The sequence below is a fragment of the Salmo salar genome, chromosome ssa04, assembly GCF_905237065.1.
Source record: "Salmo salar chromosome ssa04, Ssal_v3.1, whole genome shotgun sequence".
Taxonomy (NCBI): domain Eukaryota; kingdom Metazoa; phylum Chordata; class Actinopteri; order Salmoniformes; family Salmonidae; genus Salmo; species Salmo salar.
The window spans coordinates 75,108,316-75,131,864 of NC_059445.1; the positions used below are offsets into that span (position 1 = coordinate 75,108,316).

At 42.9% G+C, this 23,549-nt stretch overlaps 1 protein-coding gene across 3 annotated transcripts in view; it reads left to right on the forward strand.

Annotated features, from left to right (window-relative positions):
- LOC106603838 (prolyl 4-hydroxylase subunit alpha-2) overlaps window positions 1-23,549 on the forward strand; it is a 42,402-nt gene that overhangs the window by 13,884 nt on the left and 4,969 nt on the right. For 2 of the 3 annotated variants that reach the window (XM_014198020.2, XM_045717344.1), the window contains exons 7-12: window positions 818-1,017; window positions 9,616-9,792; window positions 9,972-10,042; window positions 10,137-10,236; window positions 10,788-10,841; window positions 13,883-13,948. In XM_014198020.2, the coding sequence (XP_014053495.1) occupies window positions 818-1,017; window positions 9,616-9,792; window positions 9,972-10,042; window positions 10,137-10,236; window positions 10,788-10,841; window positions 13,883-13,948 (668 nt within the window). Of the gene's footprint in view, window positions 1-817; window positions 1,018-9,615; window positions 9,793-9,971; window positions 10,043-10,136; window positions 10,237-10,787; window positions 10,842-13,781; window positions 13,836-13,882; window positions 13,949-23,549 lie in introns of all 3 variants that reach the window. The other variant, XM_014198019.2, reaches the window with a different exon arrangement.

Consider the following 23,549-nt stretch of genomic DNA (forward strand, 5'->3'; position numbering starts at 1 on the left):
CAAGATTGAACTCTTTGGCCTGAATGCCAAGTGTCATGTCTGGAGGAAACCTTGCACCATCCCTATGGTGAAGCATGGTGGTGGCAGCATCATGCTGTGGGGATGTTTTTCAGCGACAGGGATTAGGAGACTAGTAAGGAAAGATGAATGGAGCAAAGTACAGAGAGATCCTTGATGAAAACCCATTCCAGAGTGCTCAGGACCTCAGACTGGGGTGAAGGTTAATCTTCCAACAGGACAACGACCCTAAGCACATAGCCAAGACAAGTACTGAGTAAAGGGTCTTTACTGAGTAAAGGGTCTGAATACTTAAGTAAATGTGATATTTCTGTTTCTTGCTTTGTCGTTATGGGGTAATGTGTGTAGATTGATGAGGAAAAAACTATTAAATACATTTTAGAATAAGGCTGTAACGTAACAAAATGTGGAAAAAGTCAAGGGGTCTGAATACTTCCGAATGCACTGTAACTGAATGCAATGTTGCCATATAATCCCCAGTCTTGCCTCTCATCTCATAACACGTAATGGCAATTATGAAATAACTGCAGTAGACTGACTCTAAAGATCACAAGAGGGCATCTTATTTCAGACATTCAATGTAAGTGTTTCTTATCCTTGAAAAGAAAATTTAAAAAATACATGTTTTAGTAGCATGTAGTAGAGAGACAGTTGTTATTCACTCAAACCAGTGATGAGAGTTAAACATTGTCGAATTGTGCAATCACACAATTAATTAATGCTGATTCTAATATATTTCCCTCATATTCCCCATGTCCTGTTAGTCTGCGTAACTGCATGACCCGTGGTGTCCTTACAGACTCTAGCCATCAGAGGGCAGGAGGAAACCTGCGTTACTTTGAGAAGCTGCTGTCCAAGCAGCTGAACAAGCTGAACCAGGAGGGCCAGGAGCCAGCCACAGAGGAGCCCATCCAGCTGGGGACCTACAAGAGACCCAATGACTACCTGCCTGAAAGGGAGATCTACGAGGCCCTGTGCAGGGGAGAGGGAGTCAAAATGGTAAGAGACTGATTGTCTAAGACTCTCCGATGACAGTTGGTTAGGGGTAAAGTTAGATTTACAATCTGTATGGCAATACCTCGATAATGTCAATCTAGAGAGAGGGCCATGATGAATAAACTGTCCGAGTAGTGACATGAATGAGGGATTAGTGCTTAATTTGAGCTGGATCCTGCCGGACTGTTTCGTTTCCGGAACCCATTTTCCAGGACCCGGTACCTCTCGTGGTATGAAAAATAATTCACTATGTGCAATGTACAAATTTCAAAAAAAGCTATCAGGGTTAATTCAAGTTGCCTCCTCTTTAATTCTCCTGTCCCCTAAAAAACATAATGTGAAAACGTACCTGATATTCTAAGAATTGATTCGTGTTGGGCCGGCCCGGGTTTATGGTTTGAGCAACATTGTAGCCTATAGACCAATGCATGACCGTTGCTGTGGTAAGAGAAGCGTGCGCCTGTATCTCTCACAGAACTGGAATGAGATTCCCTTTCTATGATATCTCTCTGCTCTGATAGACATGAGCCTGCAACATTCATCTCTCCACCTTTGCACCTTCATCAACCCTTAGTAAACCTGTGTTTGACCAGATACAATGCTATTTCACAGTAAACAAATTGAATTCCAGCATGCTTATAGGGAAGGGCACTCAACAAGCACAGCACTTACACAAATTTGACTGATGATTGGCTGAGAGAAATTGATGATAAAATAATTGTGGGGGCTGTCTTGTTAGACTTCAGTGCAGCTTTTGACATTATTGATCATAGTCTGCTGATGGAAAAACGTATGTGTTATGGCTTTACACCCCATGCTATAATGTGGATAAAGAGTTACTTGTCTAACAGAACACAGAGGGTGTTCTTTAATGGAAGCCTCTCAAATATTATCCAGTTAGAATCAGGAATTCCCCAGGGTAGCTGTTTAGGCCCCTTGCTTTTTTCAATTTTTACTAATGACATGCTACTAACTTTAAAGCCAGAGTGTCTATGTATGCGGATGACTCAACGCTATACACATCAGCTACTACAGCGACTGAAATGACTGCGACACTCAACAAAGAGCTGCAGTTAGTTTCAGAGTAGGTGGCAAGGAATGAGTTAGCCCTAAGTATTTCTAAAACTAAAAGCATTGTATTTGGAACAAAACACTCACTAAACCATAAACCTCAACTAAATCTTGTAATAAATAATGTGGAAATTGAGCAAGTTGAGATGACTAAACTGCTTGGAGTAACACTAGATTGTAAACTGTCATTGTCAAAACATATTGATGCAGTAGTAGCTGAGATGGGGAGAAGTCTGTCTATAATAAAGTGATGCTCTGCCTTCTTAACAACACTATCAACAAGGCAGGTCCTACAGACCCTAGTTTTGTCACACCTTGGCTACTGTTCAGTCGTGTGGTCAGGTGCCACAAAAAAGGACTTAGGAAAATTGCAATTGGCTCAGAACAGGGCAGCACGGCTGGACCTTGGATGTACACAGAGAGCTAATATTAATTATATGCATGTCAATCTCTCCTGGCTGAAAGTGGAGGAGAGATTGACTTCATCACTACTTTTAATTATGAGAGGTATTGACATGTTGAATGCACCGAGCTGTCTGTCTAAACTACTGGCACACAGCTCGGACACCCATGCATACCCCACAAGACATGCCATCAGAGGTCTCTTCACAGTTCCCAAGTCCAGAACAGACTATGGGAGGCACACAGTACTACATAGAGCCATGACTACATGGAACTCTATTCCACATCAAGTAATTCATGCCAGCAGTAAAATTAGATTTAAAAAACAGATAGAAAAAACACCCTCTGGAACAGCGGGGACTGTGACGCAACACACACATTGGCACAGACACATGCATATACACACACACACACACACACACACACACACGGATTTAGTACTGTAGATATGTGGTGCAGTAGGGGCCTGAGGGCACACAGTGTGTTGTGAAATCTGTGAATGTATTGTAATGTTTTTAAAATTGTATAAACTGCCTTCATTTTGCTAGACCCCAGGAAGAGTAGCTGCTGCTTTGGCAACAGCTAATGGGAACTATAATAAATGCAAATCAAGTAGAAACATACAGTGCCTTGCAAAAGTATTCATCCCTCTTGGCGTTTTTCCTATTTTGTTGCATTACAACCTGTAATTTAAATTTATTTTTATTTGGATTTCATGTAATGGACATACACAAAATAGTCCAAATTGGTGAAGTGCAATGAAAAAAATTACTTGTTTAAAAAGATTCAAATTCTAAACGGAAAAGTGGTGCATGCATATGTATTCACCCCCATTTCCCATGAAGCCCCTGAATAAGATCTGGTGCAACCAATTACTGTCAGAAGTTACATAATTAGTTAAATAAAGTCCACCTGTATACAATCTAAGTGTCACATGATCTGTCACATGATCTCAGTATATATACACCTGTTCTGAAAGGCCCCAAAGTCTGCAACACCACTAAGCAAGCGGCACCACCAAGCAAGCGGCACCATGGAGACCAAGGAGCTCTCCAAACAGGTCACGGACAAAGTTGTGGAGAAGTACAGATCAAGGTTGGGTTATAAAAAAATATCAGAAACTTTGAACATCCCACGGAGCACCATTAAATCCATTATTAAAAAATGGAAAGAATATGGCACCACAACAAACCTGCCAAGAGAGGGCCGTCCAAAACTCACGGACGAAGCAAGGAGGGGCATTAATCAGAGAGGAAACAAAGAGACCAAAGATAACCCTGAAGGAGCTGCAAAGCTCCACATCGGAGATTGGAGTATCTGTCCATAGGACCACTTTAAGCCGTACACTCCACAGAGCTGGGCTTTACAGAAAAGTGGCCAGAAAAAAGCCATTGCTTAAAGAATTTTTTAATTTTTATTTATTTCACCTTTATTTAACCAGGTAGGCAAGTTGAGAACAAGTTCTCATTTACAATTGCGACCTGGCCAAGATAAAGCAAAGCAGTTTGACACATACAACAACACAGAGGGACACATGGAGTAAAACAAACATACAGTAGAAAAATAAGTCTATATACAATGTGAGCAAATGAGGTGAGATAAGGGAGGTAAAGGCAAAAAAGGCCATGGTGGCATAGTAAATACAATATAGCAAGTAAAACACTGGAATGGTAGATTTGTAGTGGAAGAAAGTGCAAAGTAGAAATAGAAATAATGGAGTGCAAAGGAGCAAAATAAATTAATAAATAAATACAGTAGGGGAAGCGGTAGTTGTTTGGGCTAAATTATAGATGGGCTATGTACAGGTGCAGTGATCTGTGAGCTGCTCTGACAGCTGGTGCTTAAAGCTAGTGAGGGAGATAAGTGTTTCCAGTTTCAGAGATTTTTGTAGTTCGTTCCAGTCATTGGCAGCAGATAACTGGAAGGAGAGACGGCCATTGGAGGAATTGGCTTTGGGGGTGACCAGAGAGATATACCTGCTGGAGCGCGTGCTACAGGTGGGTGCTGCTATGGTGACCAGTGAGCGGAGATAAGGCGGGACTTTACCTAGCAGGGTCTTGTAGATGACCTGGAGCCAGTGGGTTTGGCGACGAGTATGAAGCGAGGGCCAGCCAACGAGAGCGTACAGGTCGCAGTGTTGGGTAGTATATGGGGCTTTGGTGACAAAATGGATGGCACTGTGATAGACTGCATCCAGTTTATTGAGTAGGGTATTGGAGGCTATTTTGTAAATGACATCGCCGAAGTCGAGGATCGGTAGGATGGTCAGTTTTACGAGGGTATGTTTGGCAGCATGAGTGAAGGATGCTTTGTTGTGAAATAGGAAGCCAATTCTAGATTTAACTTTGGATTGGAGATGTTTGATGTGAGTCTGGAAGGAGAGCTTACAGTCTAACCAGACACCTAGGTATTTGTAGTTGTCCACATATTCTAAGTCAGAACCATCCAGAGTAGTGATGCTGGACTGGCGGGCAGGTGCAGGCAGCGATCGGTTGAAGAGCATGCATTTAGTTTTACTTGTATTTAAGAGCAGTTGGAGGCCACGGAAGGAGAGTTGTATGGCATTGAAGCTCATCTGGAGGGTTGTTAACACAGTGTCCAAAGAAGGGCCAGAAGTATACAGAATGGTGTCGTCTGCGTAGAGGTTGATCAGAGACTCACCAGCAGCAAGAGCGACTTCATTGATGTATACAGAGAAAAGAGTTGGCCCAAGAATTGAAACCTGTGGCACCCCCATAGAGACTACCAGAGGCCTGGACAACAGGCCATCCGATTTGACACATTGAACTCTATCAGAGAAGTAGTTGGTGAACCAGGCGATGCAATCATTTGAGAAACCAAGGCTGTTGAGTCTGCCGATGAGGATGTGGTGATTGACAGAGTCGAAAGCCTTGGCCAGGTCAATGAATACGGCAGCACAGTATTGTTTCTTATCGATGGCGGTTATGATATCGTGTAGGACCTTGAGCGTGGCTGAGGTGCACCCATGACCAGCTCTGAAACCAGATTGCATAGCGGAGAAGGTGCGGTGGGATTTGAAATGGTCGGTAATCTGTTTGTTGACTTGGCTTTTGAAGACCTTAGAAAGGCAAGGTAGGATAGATATAGGTCTGTAGCAATTTGGGTCAAGAGTGTCCCCTCCTTTGAAGAAGGGGATGACAGCAGCTGCTTTCCAATCTTTGGGAATCTCAGATGACACGAAAGAGAGGTTGAACAGACTAGTAATAGGGGTTGCAACAATTTCGGGCAGATAATTTTAGAAAGAAAGGGTCCAAATTGTCTTGCCCGGCTGATTTGTAGGGGTCCAGATTTTGCAGCTTTTTCAGAACATCAGCTGACTGAATTTGGGAGAAGGAGAAATGGGGAAGGCTTGGGCGAGTTGCTGTGGGTGGGTGCAGTGCTGTTGACTGCGGTAGGGGTAGCCAGGTGGAAATCATGGCCAGCCGTAGAAAAATGCTTATTGAAATTCTCAATTATAGTGGATTTATCAGAGGTGACAGAGTTTCCTATCCTCAGTGCAGTGGGCAGCTGGGAGGAGGTGTTGTTATTCTCCATGGACTTTAGTGTCCCAGAACTTTTTTGAGTTTGTGTTGCAGGTAGCAAATTTCTGCTTGAAAAAGCTAGCCTTGGCTTTTCTAACTGCCTGTGTATATTGGTTTCCAACTTCCCTGAAAAGCTGCATTTCACGGGGGCTGTTCGATGCTGATGCAGAACGCCACAGGATGTTTTTGTGTTGGTTAAGGGCAGTCAGGTCTGGAGTAATAAGCAAAATAAGCAAACACATTTGGATGTTTTCCAAAAGGCATGTGGCAGACTTCCCAAACATATGGAAGAAGGTACTCTGGTCAGATGAGATTTAAATTTAGCTTTTTGGCCATCAAGGAAACGCTATGTCTGGCGCAAACCCAACACCTCTCATCACCCCGAGAATACAATCCCCACAGTGAAGCATGGTGGTGGGAGCATCATGCTGTGGGGATGTTTTTCATCAACAGGAACTGGGAAACTGGTCAGAATTGAAGGAATGATGGATGGTGCAAAATACAGGGAAAATCTTGAGGGAAACCTGTTTCAGTCTTCCAGAGACTTGAGACTGGGACGGAGGTTCACCTTCCAGCAGAACAATGACCCTACGCATACTGCTAAAGCAACACTCGCGTGGTTTAAGGGGAAACATTTAAATGTCTTGGAATGACCTAGTCAACGCCCAGACCTCAATCCAATTGAGAATCTGTGGTATGACTTAAAGATTGCTGTACACCAGCGGAACCCATCCAACTTGAAGGAGCTGGAGCAGTTCTTCCTTGAAGAATGGGCAAAAATCCCAGTGGCTAGATGTGCCAAGCTTATAGAGACATAGCCCAAGAGACTTGCAGCTGTAATTGCTGCAAAAGGTGGCTCTACAAAGTATTGACTTTTGGGGGGGGTTAGGGGTGAATAGTTATGCAAGTGTCGCGGGCAGACTCACTCGTTTCCGGATCGCGGGCAGGCTCACTCGGTTCTGGATCGCGGGCAGGCTCACTCGGTTCCGGACAGTGGGCCGTCTCCCCTGGTTCCGGACAGTGGGCCGTCTCCCCTGGTTCCGGACAGTGGGCCGTCTCACCTGGTTCCGGACAGTGGGCCGTCTCACCTGGTTCCGGACAGTGGGCCGTCTCACCTGGTTCCGGACAGTGGGCCTTCTCACCTGGTTCCGGACACTCTGGACGAGGCACTGTTGCCGGACACTCTGGACGAGGCACTGTTGCCGGACACTCTGGATGAGGCACTGTTGCCAGATAATCTGGACGAGGCACTGTTGCCGGACACTCTGGACGAGGCACTGTTGCCGGACACTCTGGACGAGGCACTGTTGCCGGACACTCTGGACGAGGCACTGTTGCCGGACACTCGGGCCTGGTTTGACGCACTGGAAGCCTGATGAGTGGGGCTGGTAGTGGAGGTACCAGCCTGGGGACACGCACCTCAGGGCTAGTGCGAGGAGCGGGAACAGGCTGAGTAGGACTAGGCTGACTCACTGGAAGCTTGATGCGTGGTGCTGGTATTGGACGTGCCAGACTAGAGGTTCGCACTTCCGGGTCAGCACGAGAGGCGGGAACTGGAAAAACTGGGCCATGGAGGCGCACAGGTGGCCTTGATCGCACCTCCTGCACAACCCGTCCTGGCTGGATGGAACTAGCAGCCCTGTACGAGCGGGGTGCTAGTACAGGGCGAACTGGGCTGTGTAGGGGCCTGATGGTTAAAGTGCGTAGAGCGGGCGTAGGGTAGCCTGGTTCTAGGAGGCGCACCGGTGACCAGACGCGCTGTGTAGGCATCCTCCTACCAGGCTGGATGCCCACTCTAGCACGGCATCTGCGAGGGGCTGGAATAACTCGCACTGGACTGTGCGTGCGTATGGGCGAGATCTTGCACACTTCATCAAAACTCGGCGCCCTCCACTCCATACGGTCCTCCATATAAACACGGGTAGCTGGCTTATGGCTCATCCTTCGCCCAGCCAAACTACCCGTGTGCCCCCCCAATTTTTTTTATTGGGGGTGCCTCTCCGGCTTTAACGCCAGTCGTGTTCCCTTGTTGTGTTCCCTTGTAGCGTTCCTGGTCTTCGCTCCACTTTCTCCATGGACCCTCTCCGGCCATAATTTCCTCCCATGTCCATTTCTCCCGTTGGTCCAACTCAAATTCCCTTTTCTCCTTCCTCTGCTGCTTGGTCTTTTTGTGGTGGGTAGTTCTGTCACGGGTGTCGTTGGGTAGAGACGACCAAAACGCAGCAGGAATGTGGATGCTCATCTTGATTATTTATTAAATAAAGTGAACAACAAAAACGAAGCACGACAGAAGACAGTTTTACAGGCTATAATAACAAGCAGTGCAAAATCAACTACCCACAAATCCCCAGGTGAAAACATGCAACTAATATATGACTCCCAATCAGGAACAACGACGTACAGCTGTTCCTGATCGGGAGCCACACAGACCACACAGAAATAAACAAACTAGAAAACCAACCTAGAATACAAAACCCAGAACATACACCAAAACCCCGTAATACATAAAACAAATACCCTCTGCCACGTCCTGATCAACCTACAAATAACCCCTTACTGGTCAGGACGTGACAGTTATAGAATTACTGCTGTCTGTTCAGAAATAAATTAAATAATTCAGAATACTGCACCAGGAGCAGGCCTATAATTTAGCCACAGAGGATCAATAGCTTGTAATAAAAATATGTATTGGCTAGCTGTGGATTGTGTGTAGCCCAATCACAAGGCATACCTACAGTCGGGAATGCACATCTGTCAGTGAACAGCATACAGCCAAAACAAGCCTTTCGCAATATTTAGAATACAATCGTGGGAAAAACACAAGTTGGAAAGCAAATGGTTCCTGCTGAAAAGAGATGACTAATCTGACTGTAGGCTACCAAATAGTTATCAACTTCCAAATAGGCCTATTGAGTGAAGAGCATTGTTTTAGAAAGTTAAACAAGAGCGATATAAGCTTTTGGCGTGAGCGCATCGGCCATCGCCGGTGAGTGAGCTACGCATCATTCGGTGAGTCAGTGAAACTGGAAAGCTTTTTTAGGACTATAATTTCCTCCTCATATTGTACATTATGTGTGTCTCCACACACCTAGGTCTAGGCTACAGATGGATTCAAGACAAGGATGTTTTTATTGATCTCAGATTCTCAGTTTGTCAGTGTGAAAGTAGCCTGTCATTTCGATCATTTGTGAGGTATTAAAAAAGATTCAGCTAAAGTTTCCAATTTTCAAAAATTAGTAGAATTGCATGAAATAAATGGCCCAATTTTTCTCATACCCTAGGCTTACACCCCCCCGTGTGTGCAGCTTCTGAAAGCGCCTCTACTCTACTGCTCTATGCCAGCACGCAAGAGCGATGATATGCATGCAATGTTCTATTATAAAGTTGTTGTTTTTACTGGTGTTCCGGTACCTCAGAACCCCCCAGGTCACCCCCCTCTCAGCTCCCTTTTAGGTCTGGCACCTCCCAATTTACAAATGAAGCACTGGAGAGGAGATGTGAGGTAACTTAACAGGGTTTTGGAGAGGAGATGTGAATTCCACTATAACTCACACTCCCAACCCATTCCACCCTCCACCCCATCCAGACCACTGAGAGGCGCAGCCGGCTGTACTGCCGCTACCACGATGGGAACAGGAACCCTCGTCTGCTGCTCCAGCCCATGAAGGAGGAAGATGAGTGGGACAGCCCACACATCGTCCGCTACCTCAACGCTCTGTCAGATCAGGAGATAGAGAAGATCAAGGAGCTGGCCAAGCCCAGGGTGAGAGGAGCAGCAAACTGGGCCAGTTCCACTATAACCTTAGATTGTCTCTATTAGTAGATGGAATACTATACCGTATGTCTCAGTGGTAGTATTGAAACATCTTATCATAAGAGAGAGAATGTCTCAGAAACACACAATGGTGTCAATATTAATTTATTCTGTATGTCTTTGTATAGCTTGCAAGAGCTACTGTTAGAGACCCCATAACAGGCGTCCTGACCACAGCAAACTACAGGGTATCCAAAAGGTGAGTCATTATGTAGATCACGTTTAGTCATGCATCATCTCTGGCTGAATGAGTCATGTTGTTGGGTTGAGTCAGTGGATGTCTTGTCCTTCAGTGCGTGGCTGGAGGGGGAAGAGGACCCTGTTATTGAACGCGTCAACCAAAGGATAGAGGACATCACAGGTCTGACAACGCAGACTGCTGAATTACTCCAGGTACCGATCACATACATAATACATACAGTCTACCCATGGCCGTGGGGGGGGGGGGCGTTAATTTCAATTTATCAGATGGTGCTGCAATCCTCTCAGCACCCCTACTTCCTGCGGCGATGAGCCTACCTGGTAGACATAGATAACTATACATATAGTCCTGTTAGACAACTATACATATAGTCCTGTTAGACAAGTGTATACTGTAGTCTACCTGTTACACTCATATCAACATTGGGCATCATGTTAGAATACCCCTCTTCACTTTGTGAAACTTAGCTGATCATTTAACAGTCATCCGGTTTTGTGTGAGTTGTTGTAAACTTCAGGGTCCCATTTTTTCAAAAGTTATCTGATCGGATTTCGTCAATCGGATTTGATTAAATGCATAGAAATAGAATGAATAGAACAGGCGTATCATTGACTTGAATGGGGATGCCCGTTCTATGACTTTAATCCTGTCCGATTCAAGAAATCCGATCAGTTAACTTCTGAAAAACAAGGCCCAGGGGTTGTCCAATAACTTAGCTTCTACTCTTTGTCTCACTAAACAGATTGCTAACTATGGGGTCGGAGGACAATACGAGCCACATTTTGATTTCTCCAGGGTAAGGGTAACCTCTAGACGGGGACTAAAGTGTGCTCTCTGTTGCGTCTGGGAAGGGATGCAACAGTCATGTAATCGTTTATCCTGCTGTGATCTATAGAGAAGTACGTTTTCACACGTGTAGCCACAGGCCACTTGCTTATGTTGTTTTTCTCCATTACAATGACAATATATGTTGACCTAAAAATAAATTAGCGCTGCACATTTAGCTGTCAACGTGCAAGACAGTGTCTAAGGTCAATGTGGACCTGTAAAATTAGGGGGATTTTGGCTCTCACCTACTGCAAGAGACTGCGTCCCAAATTGCAACCTATTCCTTAAGTAGTGCACTATAGAGTAAAGGGAAAACAGTGTAATTTGTGGCACAGATAGAGTGGTGTGTATCCAAGAGGGGCCCTGAATTCTTATATGGCAGAGACTTAGATGACGGGTTGAGTCACAGTTCAACCACGTCCATAACCCCAAGGGCATATTCCTAGAAGGAGAATAACTCAGAGGGTATATTCCTAGTAGAGGCAGAATAGTTAGGAACAATATGTACAGATATATTGGCAGCCTTGCATTTTACAATGGAGTGCAACGGAGCAGAATGTTCTGTTTTCTCTATTCAAAACTGGTTGAATGGCTATTTTTACCCTGTAGGCATCTGAAACCTAGCACAGGTGAGATACACGACATCATAAACAAGAATCCTTACCTCCAACCAAGTTAATTTGAATTTTGTAAATTTAGTCCATGCCATATTTTACTTTGAAGTGAAAAATCTCAATTTAAGTTTAGATTTTATACACGTGTAAACAAATACATGTGCACTCACCAAAAGTTCTCAAGTTCAACTTATTTGAGAAGAAATAGTGAATCATGCAAAAACAATTACATCCAACACACCGTCAGAAGCTGGTTTGAAGTTGTTGGCATGCAGATCACAGCATGATGAAGATTGCATTTTGAGCCTTGGGGACCTCATGTTTTATATTCAGTGAGTATGTTTCTTCTGTCAGGAAGATTTCAGACTGCACGCAAGATGCTCAGGTCCTCAACCCAGTGGTAGACAGTGGCTCTACTGATTCTTAGCGGCACCCAGTTGAAGTGCACAACATACTGTATAAATTGGACTACATGAAAATATATCCAGTTAATCTCATCTATAATCAAAGGATTCAATAGTAGATTATATTTAATATACTAAATATTCAATTGTTACTCATATTTTTGTGAAATTAGTCAATATATCCCAATGATTTCCAAAAACCAAGCTAAGTCAAACATATACACTGCTCAAAAAAATAAAGGGAACACTTAAACAACACAATGTAACTCCAAGTCAATCACACTTCTGTGAAATCAAACTGTCCACTTAGGAAGCAACACTGATTGACAATACATTTCACATGCTGTTGTGCAAATGGAAGAGACAACAGGTGTAAATTATAGGCAATTAGCAAGACACCCCAATAAAGGAGTGGTTCTGCAGGTGGGGACCACAGACCACTTCTCAGTTCCTATGCTTCCTGGCTGATGTTTTGGTCACTTTTGAATGCTGGCGGTGCTTTCACTCTAGTGGTAGCATGAGACAGAGTCTACAACCCACACAAGTGGCTCAGGTAGTGCAGCTCATCCAGGATGGCACATCAATGCGAGCTGTGGCAAGAAGGTTTGCTGTGTCTGTCAGCGTAGTGTCCAGAGCATGGAGGCGCTACCAGGAGACAGGCCAGTACATCAGGAGACGGGGAGGAGGCCGTAGGAGGGCAACAACCCAGCAGCAGGATCGCTACCTCCGCCTTTGTGCAAGGAGGAGCAGGAGAAGCACTGCCAGAGCCCTGCAAAATGACCTCCAGCAGGCCACAAATGTGCATGTGTCTGCTCAAACGGTCAGAAACAGACTCCATGAGGGTGGTATGAGGGCCCGACGTCCACAGGTGGGGGTTGTGCTTACAGCCCAACACCGTGCAGGACGTTTGGCATTTGCCAGAGAACACCAAGATTGGCAAATTTGCCACTGGCTCCCTGTGCTCTTCACAGATGAAAGCAGGTTCACACTGAGCACGTGACAGACGTGACAGAGTCTGGAGACACCGTGGAGAACGTTCTGCTGCCTGCAACATTCTCCAGCATGACCGGTTTGGTGGTGGGTCAGTCATGGTGTGGGGTGGCATTTCTTTGGGGGGCCACACAGCCCTCCATGTGCTCGCCAGAGGTAGCCTGACTGCCATTAGGTACCGAGATGAGATCCTCAGACCCCTTGTGAGACCATATGCTGGTGCGGTTGGCCCTGGGTTCCTCCTAATGCAAGACAATGCTAGACCTCATGTGGCTGGAGTGTGTCAGCAGTTCCTGCAAGAGGAAGGCATTGATGCTATGGACTGGCCCGCCCGTTCCCCAGACCTGAATCCAATTGAGCACATCTGGGACATCATGTCTCGCTCCATCCACCAACGCCACGTTGCACCACAGACTGTCCAGGAGGGTGGATGCTTTAGTCCAGGTCTGGGAGGAGATCCCTCAGGAGACCATCCGCCACCTCATCAGGAGCATGCCCAGGCATTGTAGGGAGGTCATACAGGCACGTGGGGACCACACACACTACTGAGCCTCATTTTGACTTGTTTTAAGGACATTACATCAAAGTTGGATCAGCCTGTAGTGTGGTTTTCCACTTTAATTTTGAGTGTGACTCCAAATCCAGACCTCCATGGGTTGATAAATTGGATTTCCATTGATTATTTTTGTGTGATTTTGTTGTCAGCACATTCAACTATGTAAAGAAAAAGTATTTAATAAGATTATTTCTTTCATTCAGATCTAGGATGTGTTGTTTAAGTGTTCCCTTTATTTTTTTGAGCAGTATATTAACAATCAATTTGGTCACAAAGGATTTCTTTAATGGCGGGATCCTACAGCCATTTTAGTCTGGGTTAAAAGTTATAAACATTTGTTGCAGCGTCCTCAGGACATCATGGTCGATGGAAATAGACTTGCTACCTTCCTGAACTACGTAAGTACATGTCTCTGTGTGTATTCAACTTGTGTTTTACTTCATAGAAAGAGGAACCTGATGCTTTCAAAACATTAGGCACTGGAAATCGTGTGGCTACTTTTTTAAATTACGTAAGTATGGGAATCCAGTTGCTGCTGTCAATTTACAGTAGCAGCTACTGATTTAGGGCTCTATTCAACATTACAGCGTGAATTAAATTTAAAGGCAATGTTCCCGCTTTAGTGGAGACTGCATTCACATTGAATGCTGCATATGTCGGCTCAATCGGCAATTACCTTAACAGATTGAATAGAGCCCTTAGATTCTTCTTTCTGGCTCTCTGTTTTGCATAATGATTGTTTTTCGCAGATCCATGAACTCCATTTCAATATTGGACTTCAATTGATTGCCAAATGGTTGAGAAACATGGAATGTCAATCAGTGTTACCGCATACTCATAAACTCACTGGCCGTGTCCGAATGCACATACTAGTGTGCTACATACTTAAACTGCATACTATGTACTCGTCGTCGCATACTATTTATCACATACCGCTGTTCTGGACTTGGGAACTGTGAAGAGACCTCTTGTGGCATGTCTTGTGGGGTATGCATGGGAGTCCGAGCTGTGTGCCAGTAGTTTAGACAGACAGCTCGGTGCATTCAACATGTCAATACCTCTCATAAATAAAAGTAGTGATGAAGTCAATCTACATTTACATTTTTGTCATTTAGCAGATGCTCTTATCCAGAGCAACTTACAGTAGTGAATGCATACATTTCATGTCATACATTTTTTTTTTTTCCTGTGCTGGCCCCCCGTGGGAATCAAACCCACAACCCTGGCGTTGCAAACACCATGCTCTACCAACTGAGCTACAGGGAAGGCCACTTTCAGCCAGGAGAGATTGACATGCATATAATTAATATTAGTTCTCTGTGTACATCCAAGGCCCAGCCATGCTGCCCTGTTCTGAGCCAATTGCAATTGTCCTTTTTTTGTGGCACCTGACCACACAACTGAACAGTAGTCAAGGTGCAACAAAACTAGGGCCTGTAGGACCTGCCTTGTTGATAGTGTTGTTAAGAAGGCAGAGCATCGCTTTATTATAGACAGACCCCTCTCCATCTTAGCTGCTACTGCATCAATATGTTTTGATCATGACAGTTTACAATCTATTGTTACTCCAAGCAGTTTAGTCATCTGAACTTGCTCAATTTCCACATTATTTATTGCAAGATTTAGTTGAGGTTTACGGTTTAGTGAGTGTTTTGTTCCAAATACAATTCTTTTAGTTTTAGAAATATTTAGGGCTAACTCATTCCTTGCCACCCACTCTGAAACTAACTGCAGCTCTTTGTTGAGTGTTGCAGCCATTTCAGTCGCTGTAATAGCTGACGTGTATAGTGTTGAGTCATCCGCATACATGGAAACTCTGGCTTTACTCAAAGTCAGTGGCATGTCGTTAGTAAAAATTTTAAAAAGCAAGGGGCCTAAACAGCTACCTTGGGGAATTCCTGATTCTAACTGGATAATATTTGAGAGGCTTCCATTAAAGAACACCCTCTGTGTTCTGTTAGACAAGTAACTCTTTATCCACATTATAGCAGGGGGTGTAAAGCCATAACACATACGTTTTTCCAGCAGCAGACTATGATCAATAATGTCAAAAGCTGCACTGAAGTCTAACAAGACAGCCCCCACAATTATTTTATCATCAATTTCTCCCAGCCAATCATCAGTCATTTGTGTAAGTGCTGTGCTTGTTGAGTGTCCTTCACTATAAGCATGCTGAAATTCTGTTGTCAATTTGTTTACTGTAAAATAGCATTGTATCTGGTCAAACACAAGTTTTTGCAAGAATTTTACTAAGGGTTGGTAACAGGCTGATTGGTCGGCTATTTGAGCCAGTAAAGGGGGCTTTAATATTCTTGGGTAGCGGAATGACTTTAGCTTCCCTCCAGGCCTGAGGGCACACGCTCTCTAGTAGGCTTAAATTGAAGTTGTGGCAAATAGGAGAAGCAAATATCGTCTGCTATTATCCGCAGTAATTTTCCATCTAGATTGTCAGACCCCGGTGGCTTGTCATTGTTGATAGACAACAATAATTTTTTCACCTCTTCCACACTGACTTTATGGAATTCAAAAGTACAGTTCTTGTCTTTCATAATTTGGTCCAATATACTTGGATGTGCAGTGTCAGCGTTTGTTGCTGGCATGTCATCCCTAAGTTTGCTTATCTTGCCAATAAAAAAGTCATTAAAGTAGTTTGCAATATCAGTGGGCTTTGTGATGAATGAGCCATCTGATTCAATAAATGAAGGAGCTGAGTTGGCTTTTTTTCCCAAAATTTCATTTAAGGTGCCCCAAAGCTTTTTACTATCATTCTTTATATAAATTATCTTTGTTTCATAGTGTAGTTTATTTAAATTTGTATTTAGTTTAGTCACATGATTTCTTAATTTGCAGTATGTTTGCTAATCAGTTGGGCTGCCAGACTTAATTGCCATACCTTTTGCCTCATCCTTCTCAACCATACAATTTTTCAATTCCTCATCAATCCAAGGGGATTTAACAGTTTTTACAATAATTTTCTTAATGAGTGCGTGCTTATAAGTAACGAGAATAAGTAGTTTCATAAATGTGTCAAGTGCAGCGTCTGGTTGCTCCTCATTACACACCACAGACCAACAAATATTCTTTACATCATCAACATATGAATCACTACAACACTTCTTGTATGACATCTTATACACTATATTAGGCCCAGCCTTTGGAACTTTGGTTTTCCTAGATATGGCTATTATATTGTGATCACTCCATCCTATGGATTTGGATACCGCTTTAAAGCAAATATCTGCAGCGTTAGTAAAAATGTGATCAATACATGTTGATGATTAGTCACATAATTTCTCAATTTACATTAAGTCAGCTAGTCAGATGTGCAGCCAGACTTATTAGCCACTCTTTTTGCCCCATCTCTTTCAACCATACAGTTTTTCAATTCCTCATCTATCCATGGAGCCTTAACAGTTCTAAGAGTAATTTTCTTAACAGGTGCATGTTTATCAATAATTGGAAGAAGTAATTTCATAAATTCATCGAGTGCAGTGTCTGTGCTCCTTATTAATCACATCAGACCAACAAATATTTTTAACATCATCCACATAAGAGTAACAGCAAAATGTTTTGTATGATCTCTTATACACTATTTTAGGCCCAGCTTTTGGAACTTTGGCTTTCTTGGATATAGCCACAATATTGTGATCACTGTATCCAATGGGTACAGATACAGCTTCAGAACAAAGTTCTACAGTATTAGTAAAAATGTGATCGATACATGTTGATGAGCTTGTTCCTGTAGTGTTTGTAAACACCCTGGTAGGTTGATTAATAACCTGAACCAGATTACAGGCATTGGTTACAGTGATAAGCTTCCTCTTTTTTTATTTTACCAGGTAAGTTAGTTAAGAACAAATTATCATTTACAATGACAGCCTAGGAACAGTGGGTTAACTGCCTTGTTCAGGGGCAGAATTACCTTATCAGCTCAGGGGATTCAATCCACCAACCTTTCGGTTACTGTCCCAACGCTCTAATCACTAGGCTACCTGCCACCCCAGGACAGCTTGATGGACAGCTTGATGAAAACCAGTCAATTTCAGGTCCCCAAGAAGTAGACCTCTCTGTTTACATCACATACACCATCAAGCATTTCACACATATTATTTAGATACTGACTGTTAGCACTTGGTGACCTATAGAAACACCCCAAAAGAAAAGGCTTTAGATGTGCCAAGTGAACCTGCAACCACAACACTTCAACAACACTTGACATAAGATATTATCTTAGCATTACAGGGATATGGCTCTGCATATGCATATATACAGCAACACCTCCCCCATAAGCATTTCTGTCTCTTCTATAGATGTTATATCCGTGTATTGCTACTGCTGAATCATCAAAGGAATTTTCTAAGTCTCAGAAATGGCTAGTATATTAATGTAATCTGACGTTAGCAAATTATTGATTTCATGAACCTTATTTCTAAGGCTACATATATTAATATGGGGTTATTTTCAGGCCTTTCCTGGGTATCTTATCAGATATAGACATAATATGGAAAAGAACAAACAAAGCAAGAGAAAAAATATATACATTCAGCAGTCCATTAATCAATGGTGTGTGTGTGCTGCGGGATTGAAGCTATGAACCCATAGGCTCGGCTCTCTCATCCGACCAGGCTTCTGGGAGGGAGGGTGGAAGATGAGCCTGTCATAGCGGATGTAAGCAATGTCCCTATGCGCTCTGGCAGCTTTCATGGCTGGGTTAAGTTCTTTCCTCTTCTGGCACACAGCTTTAGGATAGTCATGCTTGAGGAAGATATACATTCCTCTCAAATTCACGGCTCTTTCCAGAACAGTTACCTTGTCCTTGAACATCAGGAACTTGACCACTATCGGCCTGGGCCTGTCACCTGGTGGTGGGTTTTCCAGTCCTGTGGGTGCCTTCCAGTCCGGTGGTCCATCTTCAATTTCTCAGAGATCATTTCCCTCACTTTGTCCTCACTCTGTCCAGGTCTCATGTGGAGATTCTGAAATTACATCCACAACCATGTTGTTCCACCTCGATTGGACAAAACACTTAAAGCTATTTTCTTGTTGTTGTAACAACTGCTTGTAGAACTCTTTTTGTTTGTTTAAAAGATCATTCACCTGTGATAGACAGACACCACTGTCCTCAACGGTATTGCTGCCGGCTTTGGTCTTTGTCATGATAGCTAGCAATGTAGGTTATGTTGTTACTCCTCACAGTTCCAGACAGGGCAGGTCACAGGGAAGATTGAACACAACAAACAGCAGGGATCTAGACAGCCACAAACCTGGGAAAATCCGCGGACCCGGCACAATGGCTAACCGCGTTGCAGGCTTCATTCAAGCCCTCAAGAAACCCTCTAGCTTGATAGCCATTTAGCCAACCCCAAATAGCGCCTCAGACTCGGCCTTGGTTGGGCAGGATCACTGGACAGAGAGTAGCAGTCCCAGCAACTGATGCCAAATGTGTCGCGGGATCCAAACTAAAATGTTAGCTAGCTACTAAGAAACTTTCCAATACACTTTCAAAACAACAAACTTTACAAAACAAGAAACCGAGCTCTCCCTCGTTCCGCAGGAAGTGTTCAACAGTATGTTGCATGATGCTGGGCACTGTGCCAGATAGGGGAAATACACTGGATGCATGCATTAGAAGACTAGGGTGTTTTAGCGCGTGTTGAATTCTGTTAGCATATGCATTTATGGGGATGTGTGAAAAAAATGCCTGTAGCTCATTTACAGTGTGGTTGTTGCGGCGTAGTTTGATGTTCAAAGGGTTGTTGCCCGGTTTATTATTTCAGTTGAATTGTTGAAGATCATGAAGATGGATAAGGTTGAGTATGTAAGAATGGGATGGTTAACAAGGATAGTTAACCTCTTGGGGCTAGGTGGGACGCTAGCGTGCCACCCGTGGTGCACTCCATCAACAGCAGGTGCATTTCAAGAGCGGCAAATTTGAATCCAAATAAATGTCAAAATTCAAATTTTTCAAAAATACAACTATGTTACACCATTTGAAAGATAAACATCTCCTTAATCTAACCACGTTTTACGATTTCAAAAAGGTTTTACGGCGAAAGCATAAATTTAGAGTATGTTAGGACAGTACATTTACAAGAGTTGTGTGTAATGTTTTGTCAAGTCAAAGACAGGGTCACCAAAACCATAAAACCAGCTAAAATGATGCACTAACCTTTTACAATCTCCATCAGATGACACTCCTAGGACATTATGTTAGACAATGCATGCATTTTTAGTTCTATCAAGTTCATATTTATATCCAAAAACAGCGTTTTACTATGGCATTGATGTTGAGGAAATCGTTTCCCTCCAATAACCGGCAGTCAAGTCAGCGTCACAAATTAAATAATTAAAATTAGAAAACATTGGTAAAATATTATATTGTCATTTAAAGAATTATAGATTTACATCTTTTGAACGCAATCAACTTGCCAGATTTAAAAATAACCTTACTGGGAAATCACACTTTGCAATAATCTGAGCACTGCGCCCAGAAAAATACGCGTTGCGATACAGACTAGACGTCATGTTGGGGAGATCTAAAATCGAAAATACTATGTAAATAATCCATTACCTTTGATTCTCTTCATCAGATGTCACTTCCAGGTATCACAGGTCCATAACGAATGTAGTTTTGTTCAAAAAAGCTCATCATTTATGTCCAAAAATCTCCGTCTCGTTAGCACATGATGTAAGCCAGCCGGACTTCTCGTCATGAACGAGGGGAAAAAATATATTTCCGTTCGTTCAAACATGTCAAACGTTGTATAGCATAAATCATTAGGGCCTTTTTAACCAGAACATGAATAATATTCAAGGTGGACGAATGCATACTCTTTTATAACGTATTGGAACGAGGGTACCCAACATGAACTAGCGCGCCAGGTGTCTAATGGGACATCAACGTTCCATGGCTCTTGTTCGGTCAGATCTCCCTCCAGAAGACTCAAAACACTTTGTAAAGGCTGGTGACATCTAGTGGAAGCAATAGGAAGTGCCAAAATATTCCTAAACCCCTGTGTTTTTCAATGGGATAGGTTTAAAGTCAATACAACACATCAGGTATCCACTTCCTGTCAGAAAATGTCTCAGGGTTTTGCCTGCCAAATGAGTTCTGTTATACTCACAGACACCATTCAAACAGTTTTGGAAACTTTAGAGTGTTTTCTATCCATATATAATAAGTATATGCATATTCTAGTTACTGGGTAGGATTAGTAACCAGATTAAATCGGGTACATTTTTTTTATCCAGACGTGCAAATGCTGCCCCCTAGACCCAACAGGTTAACTAAGTAACAAAAACATAAATGGTAGTGATTTCACATACAGTGAGGGAAAAAAGTATTTGATCCCCTGCTGATTTTGTACGTTTGCCCACTGACAAAGAAATAATCAGTCCATAATTTTAGTGAGAGACAGAATAACAACAACAAAAATCCTGAAAAACGCATGATCTTTGCATATCTTCTCCAAGTCATTAAGGTTTCGAGGCTGACGTTTGGCAACTCGAACTTTCAGCTCCCTCCACAGATTTTCTTCTTGAGCCACTCCTTTGTTTCCTTGGCCGTGTGTCATTGTCATTGTCATGCTGGAATACCCATCCACGACCCATTTTCAATGCCCTGGCTGAGGGAAGGAGGTTGTCACCCAGGATTTGACGGTACATGGCCCTGTCCATCGTCCCTTTGATGCGGTGAAGTTGTCCTGTCCCCTTAGCAGAAAAACACCCTAAAGCATAATGTTTCCACCTCCATGTTTGACGGTGGGGATGGTGTTCTTGGGGTCATAGGCAGCATTCCTCCTCCTCCAAACACGGCGAGTTGAGTTGATGCCAAAGAGCTCCATTTTGGTCTCATCTGACCACAACACTTTCACCCAGTTGTCCTCTGAATCATTCAGATGTTCATTGGCAAACTTCAGATGGGCATGTATATGTGCTTTCTTGAGCAGGGTGACCTTGCAGGCACTGCAGGATTTCAGTCCTTCACGGCGTAGTGTTTTACCAATTGTTTTCTTGGAGACTATGGTCCCAGCTGCCTTGAGATCATTGACAAGATCCTCCCGTGTAGTTCTGGGCTGATTCCTCACCGTTCTCATGATCATTGCAACTCCACGAGGTGCGATCTTGCATGGAGCCCCAGGCCGAGGGAGATTGACAGTTCTTTTGTGTTTCTTCCATTTGCGAATAATCGCACCAACTGTTGTCACCTTCTCACCAAGCTGCTTGGCGATGGTCTTGTAGCCCATTCCAGCCTTGTGTAGGTCTACAATCTTGTCCCTGACATCTTTGGAGAGCTCTTTGGTCTTGGCCATGGTGGAGAGTTTGGAATCTGATTGATTGATTGCTTCTGTGGACAGGTGTCTTTTATACAGGTAACAAACTGAGATTAGGAGCACTCCTTTTAAGAGTGTGCTCCTAATCTCAGCTCATTACCTGTATAAAAGACACCTGGGAGCCAGAAATCTTTCTGATTGAGAGGGGGTCAAATACTTATTTCCCTCATTAAAATGCAAATCAATTTATAACATTTTTGAAATGCGTTTTTCTGGATATTTTTGTTGTTATTCTGTCTCTCACTGTTCAAATAAACCTACCATTAAAATTATAGACTGATAATTTATTTGTCAGTGGGCAAACGTACAAAATCAGCAGGGGATCAAATACTTTTTTCCCTCACTGTAAACAAGATAAACAAATATACTCATGAATCTCAATAACATATTATATATATTAAATATGAATATTACGGTGAACAAACATACACAGTAGGTTTAAACATGAGTAAATGCTTAAAGGAAACGAATATATCAAACAGTAAATGTTCTAAATCAAATTATAGTATAAATTAAGAAATAATAACAGAATGACTTGGTCATAAACATCCAAAATACACAAAGGAAAGGATTACAAGAGAAAAGGTGTCTTGTAACAAGACACTTGCAAACTGAAATGGTTAGGTCTGCCACACTGATAAGTGACAAGTGTGGGTATTTAAAGATGGTGAATGAGCTGGAGTCCTGCCTCTGCTGGAGGGGGATTGGATAGGTGATGGTGGTTGGTGATAGGGTGAGGGCTGTCGTCAGGGTAGGGGCAATTTACCACAGTAGTCCATATACAGCCCATCTATCCTATTTGAAAAGGACTGAAGACAGAATCTTGTTTCCATTTCAACATATGTATTAGTGAAACCAAAGTGCTGTAACATATATACATTTTATCAAATTGCCTAGTACACACACCAAAACTTTTCAAATGTTCAAATCAAATTGGCTATCGCACAGAAAAACTTACACAGTCCGGTGCATCGCAAATTCACAACCACTGGACAACAACATAATAAACTAAAGCACTAATAATTGGGAACGAGATCAAAATGACTGCTAAGGCTTGATCCATAAATTAAGTAATTAAATAAGTACCCTAGCCTACAAAACTAAAACAATCCATACTGTATGTTCCTTATCAAAAGGCCGGATTAACATGACATCTACAACACAGCCACATCCCGAGTCCCTGGTGCCGACAGATTCAGAAATCAAAAGATGGTTTAGTATTTGGTTTAAAAGCTCTGAGAATGCATCATCTGGGATTGCGTTGTTTCCCACTATTTGTTGATTTATATAATTGATTAGCTGTTGTTAAAGCCGAAATGAGTATGATATCCGGGCATTTATAGTACACTGTATACTCGATTTTCAAAATACTGCATACTATTAAACTTTAAAAAAATTGCATACTCAAACGGCCTACTATTTAGGATGCAAGTATGGGTATTCGGACACGGCCACTAACATTGCTTCAGTAGATGGTGGTGGGAAAAAAGTTTGTCAAACACTGGAAATTGACCATTGGAGTCTGTTAATTTCAGTGTTGTACCCAATCAGGCCCTCAAGGACTGGAATTGGCCACCCTTGCCCTACAGTACAGTCGTGGCCAAAAGTTTTGAGAATGACACAAATATGAATTTTCACAAACTCTGCTGCCTCAGTTTGTATGATGGCAATTTGCATATACTCCAGAATGTTATGAAGAGTGATCAGATGAATTGCAATTAATTGCAAAGTCCCTTTTTGCCATATAAATGAACTGAATCGCCCCAAAAAAACATTTCC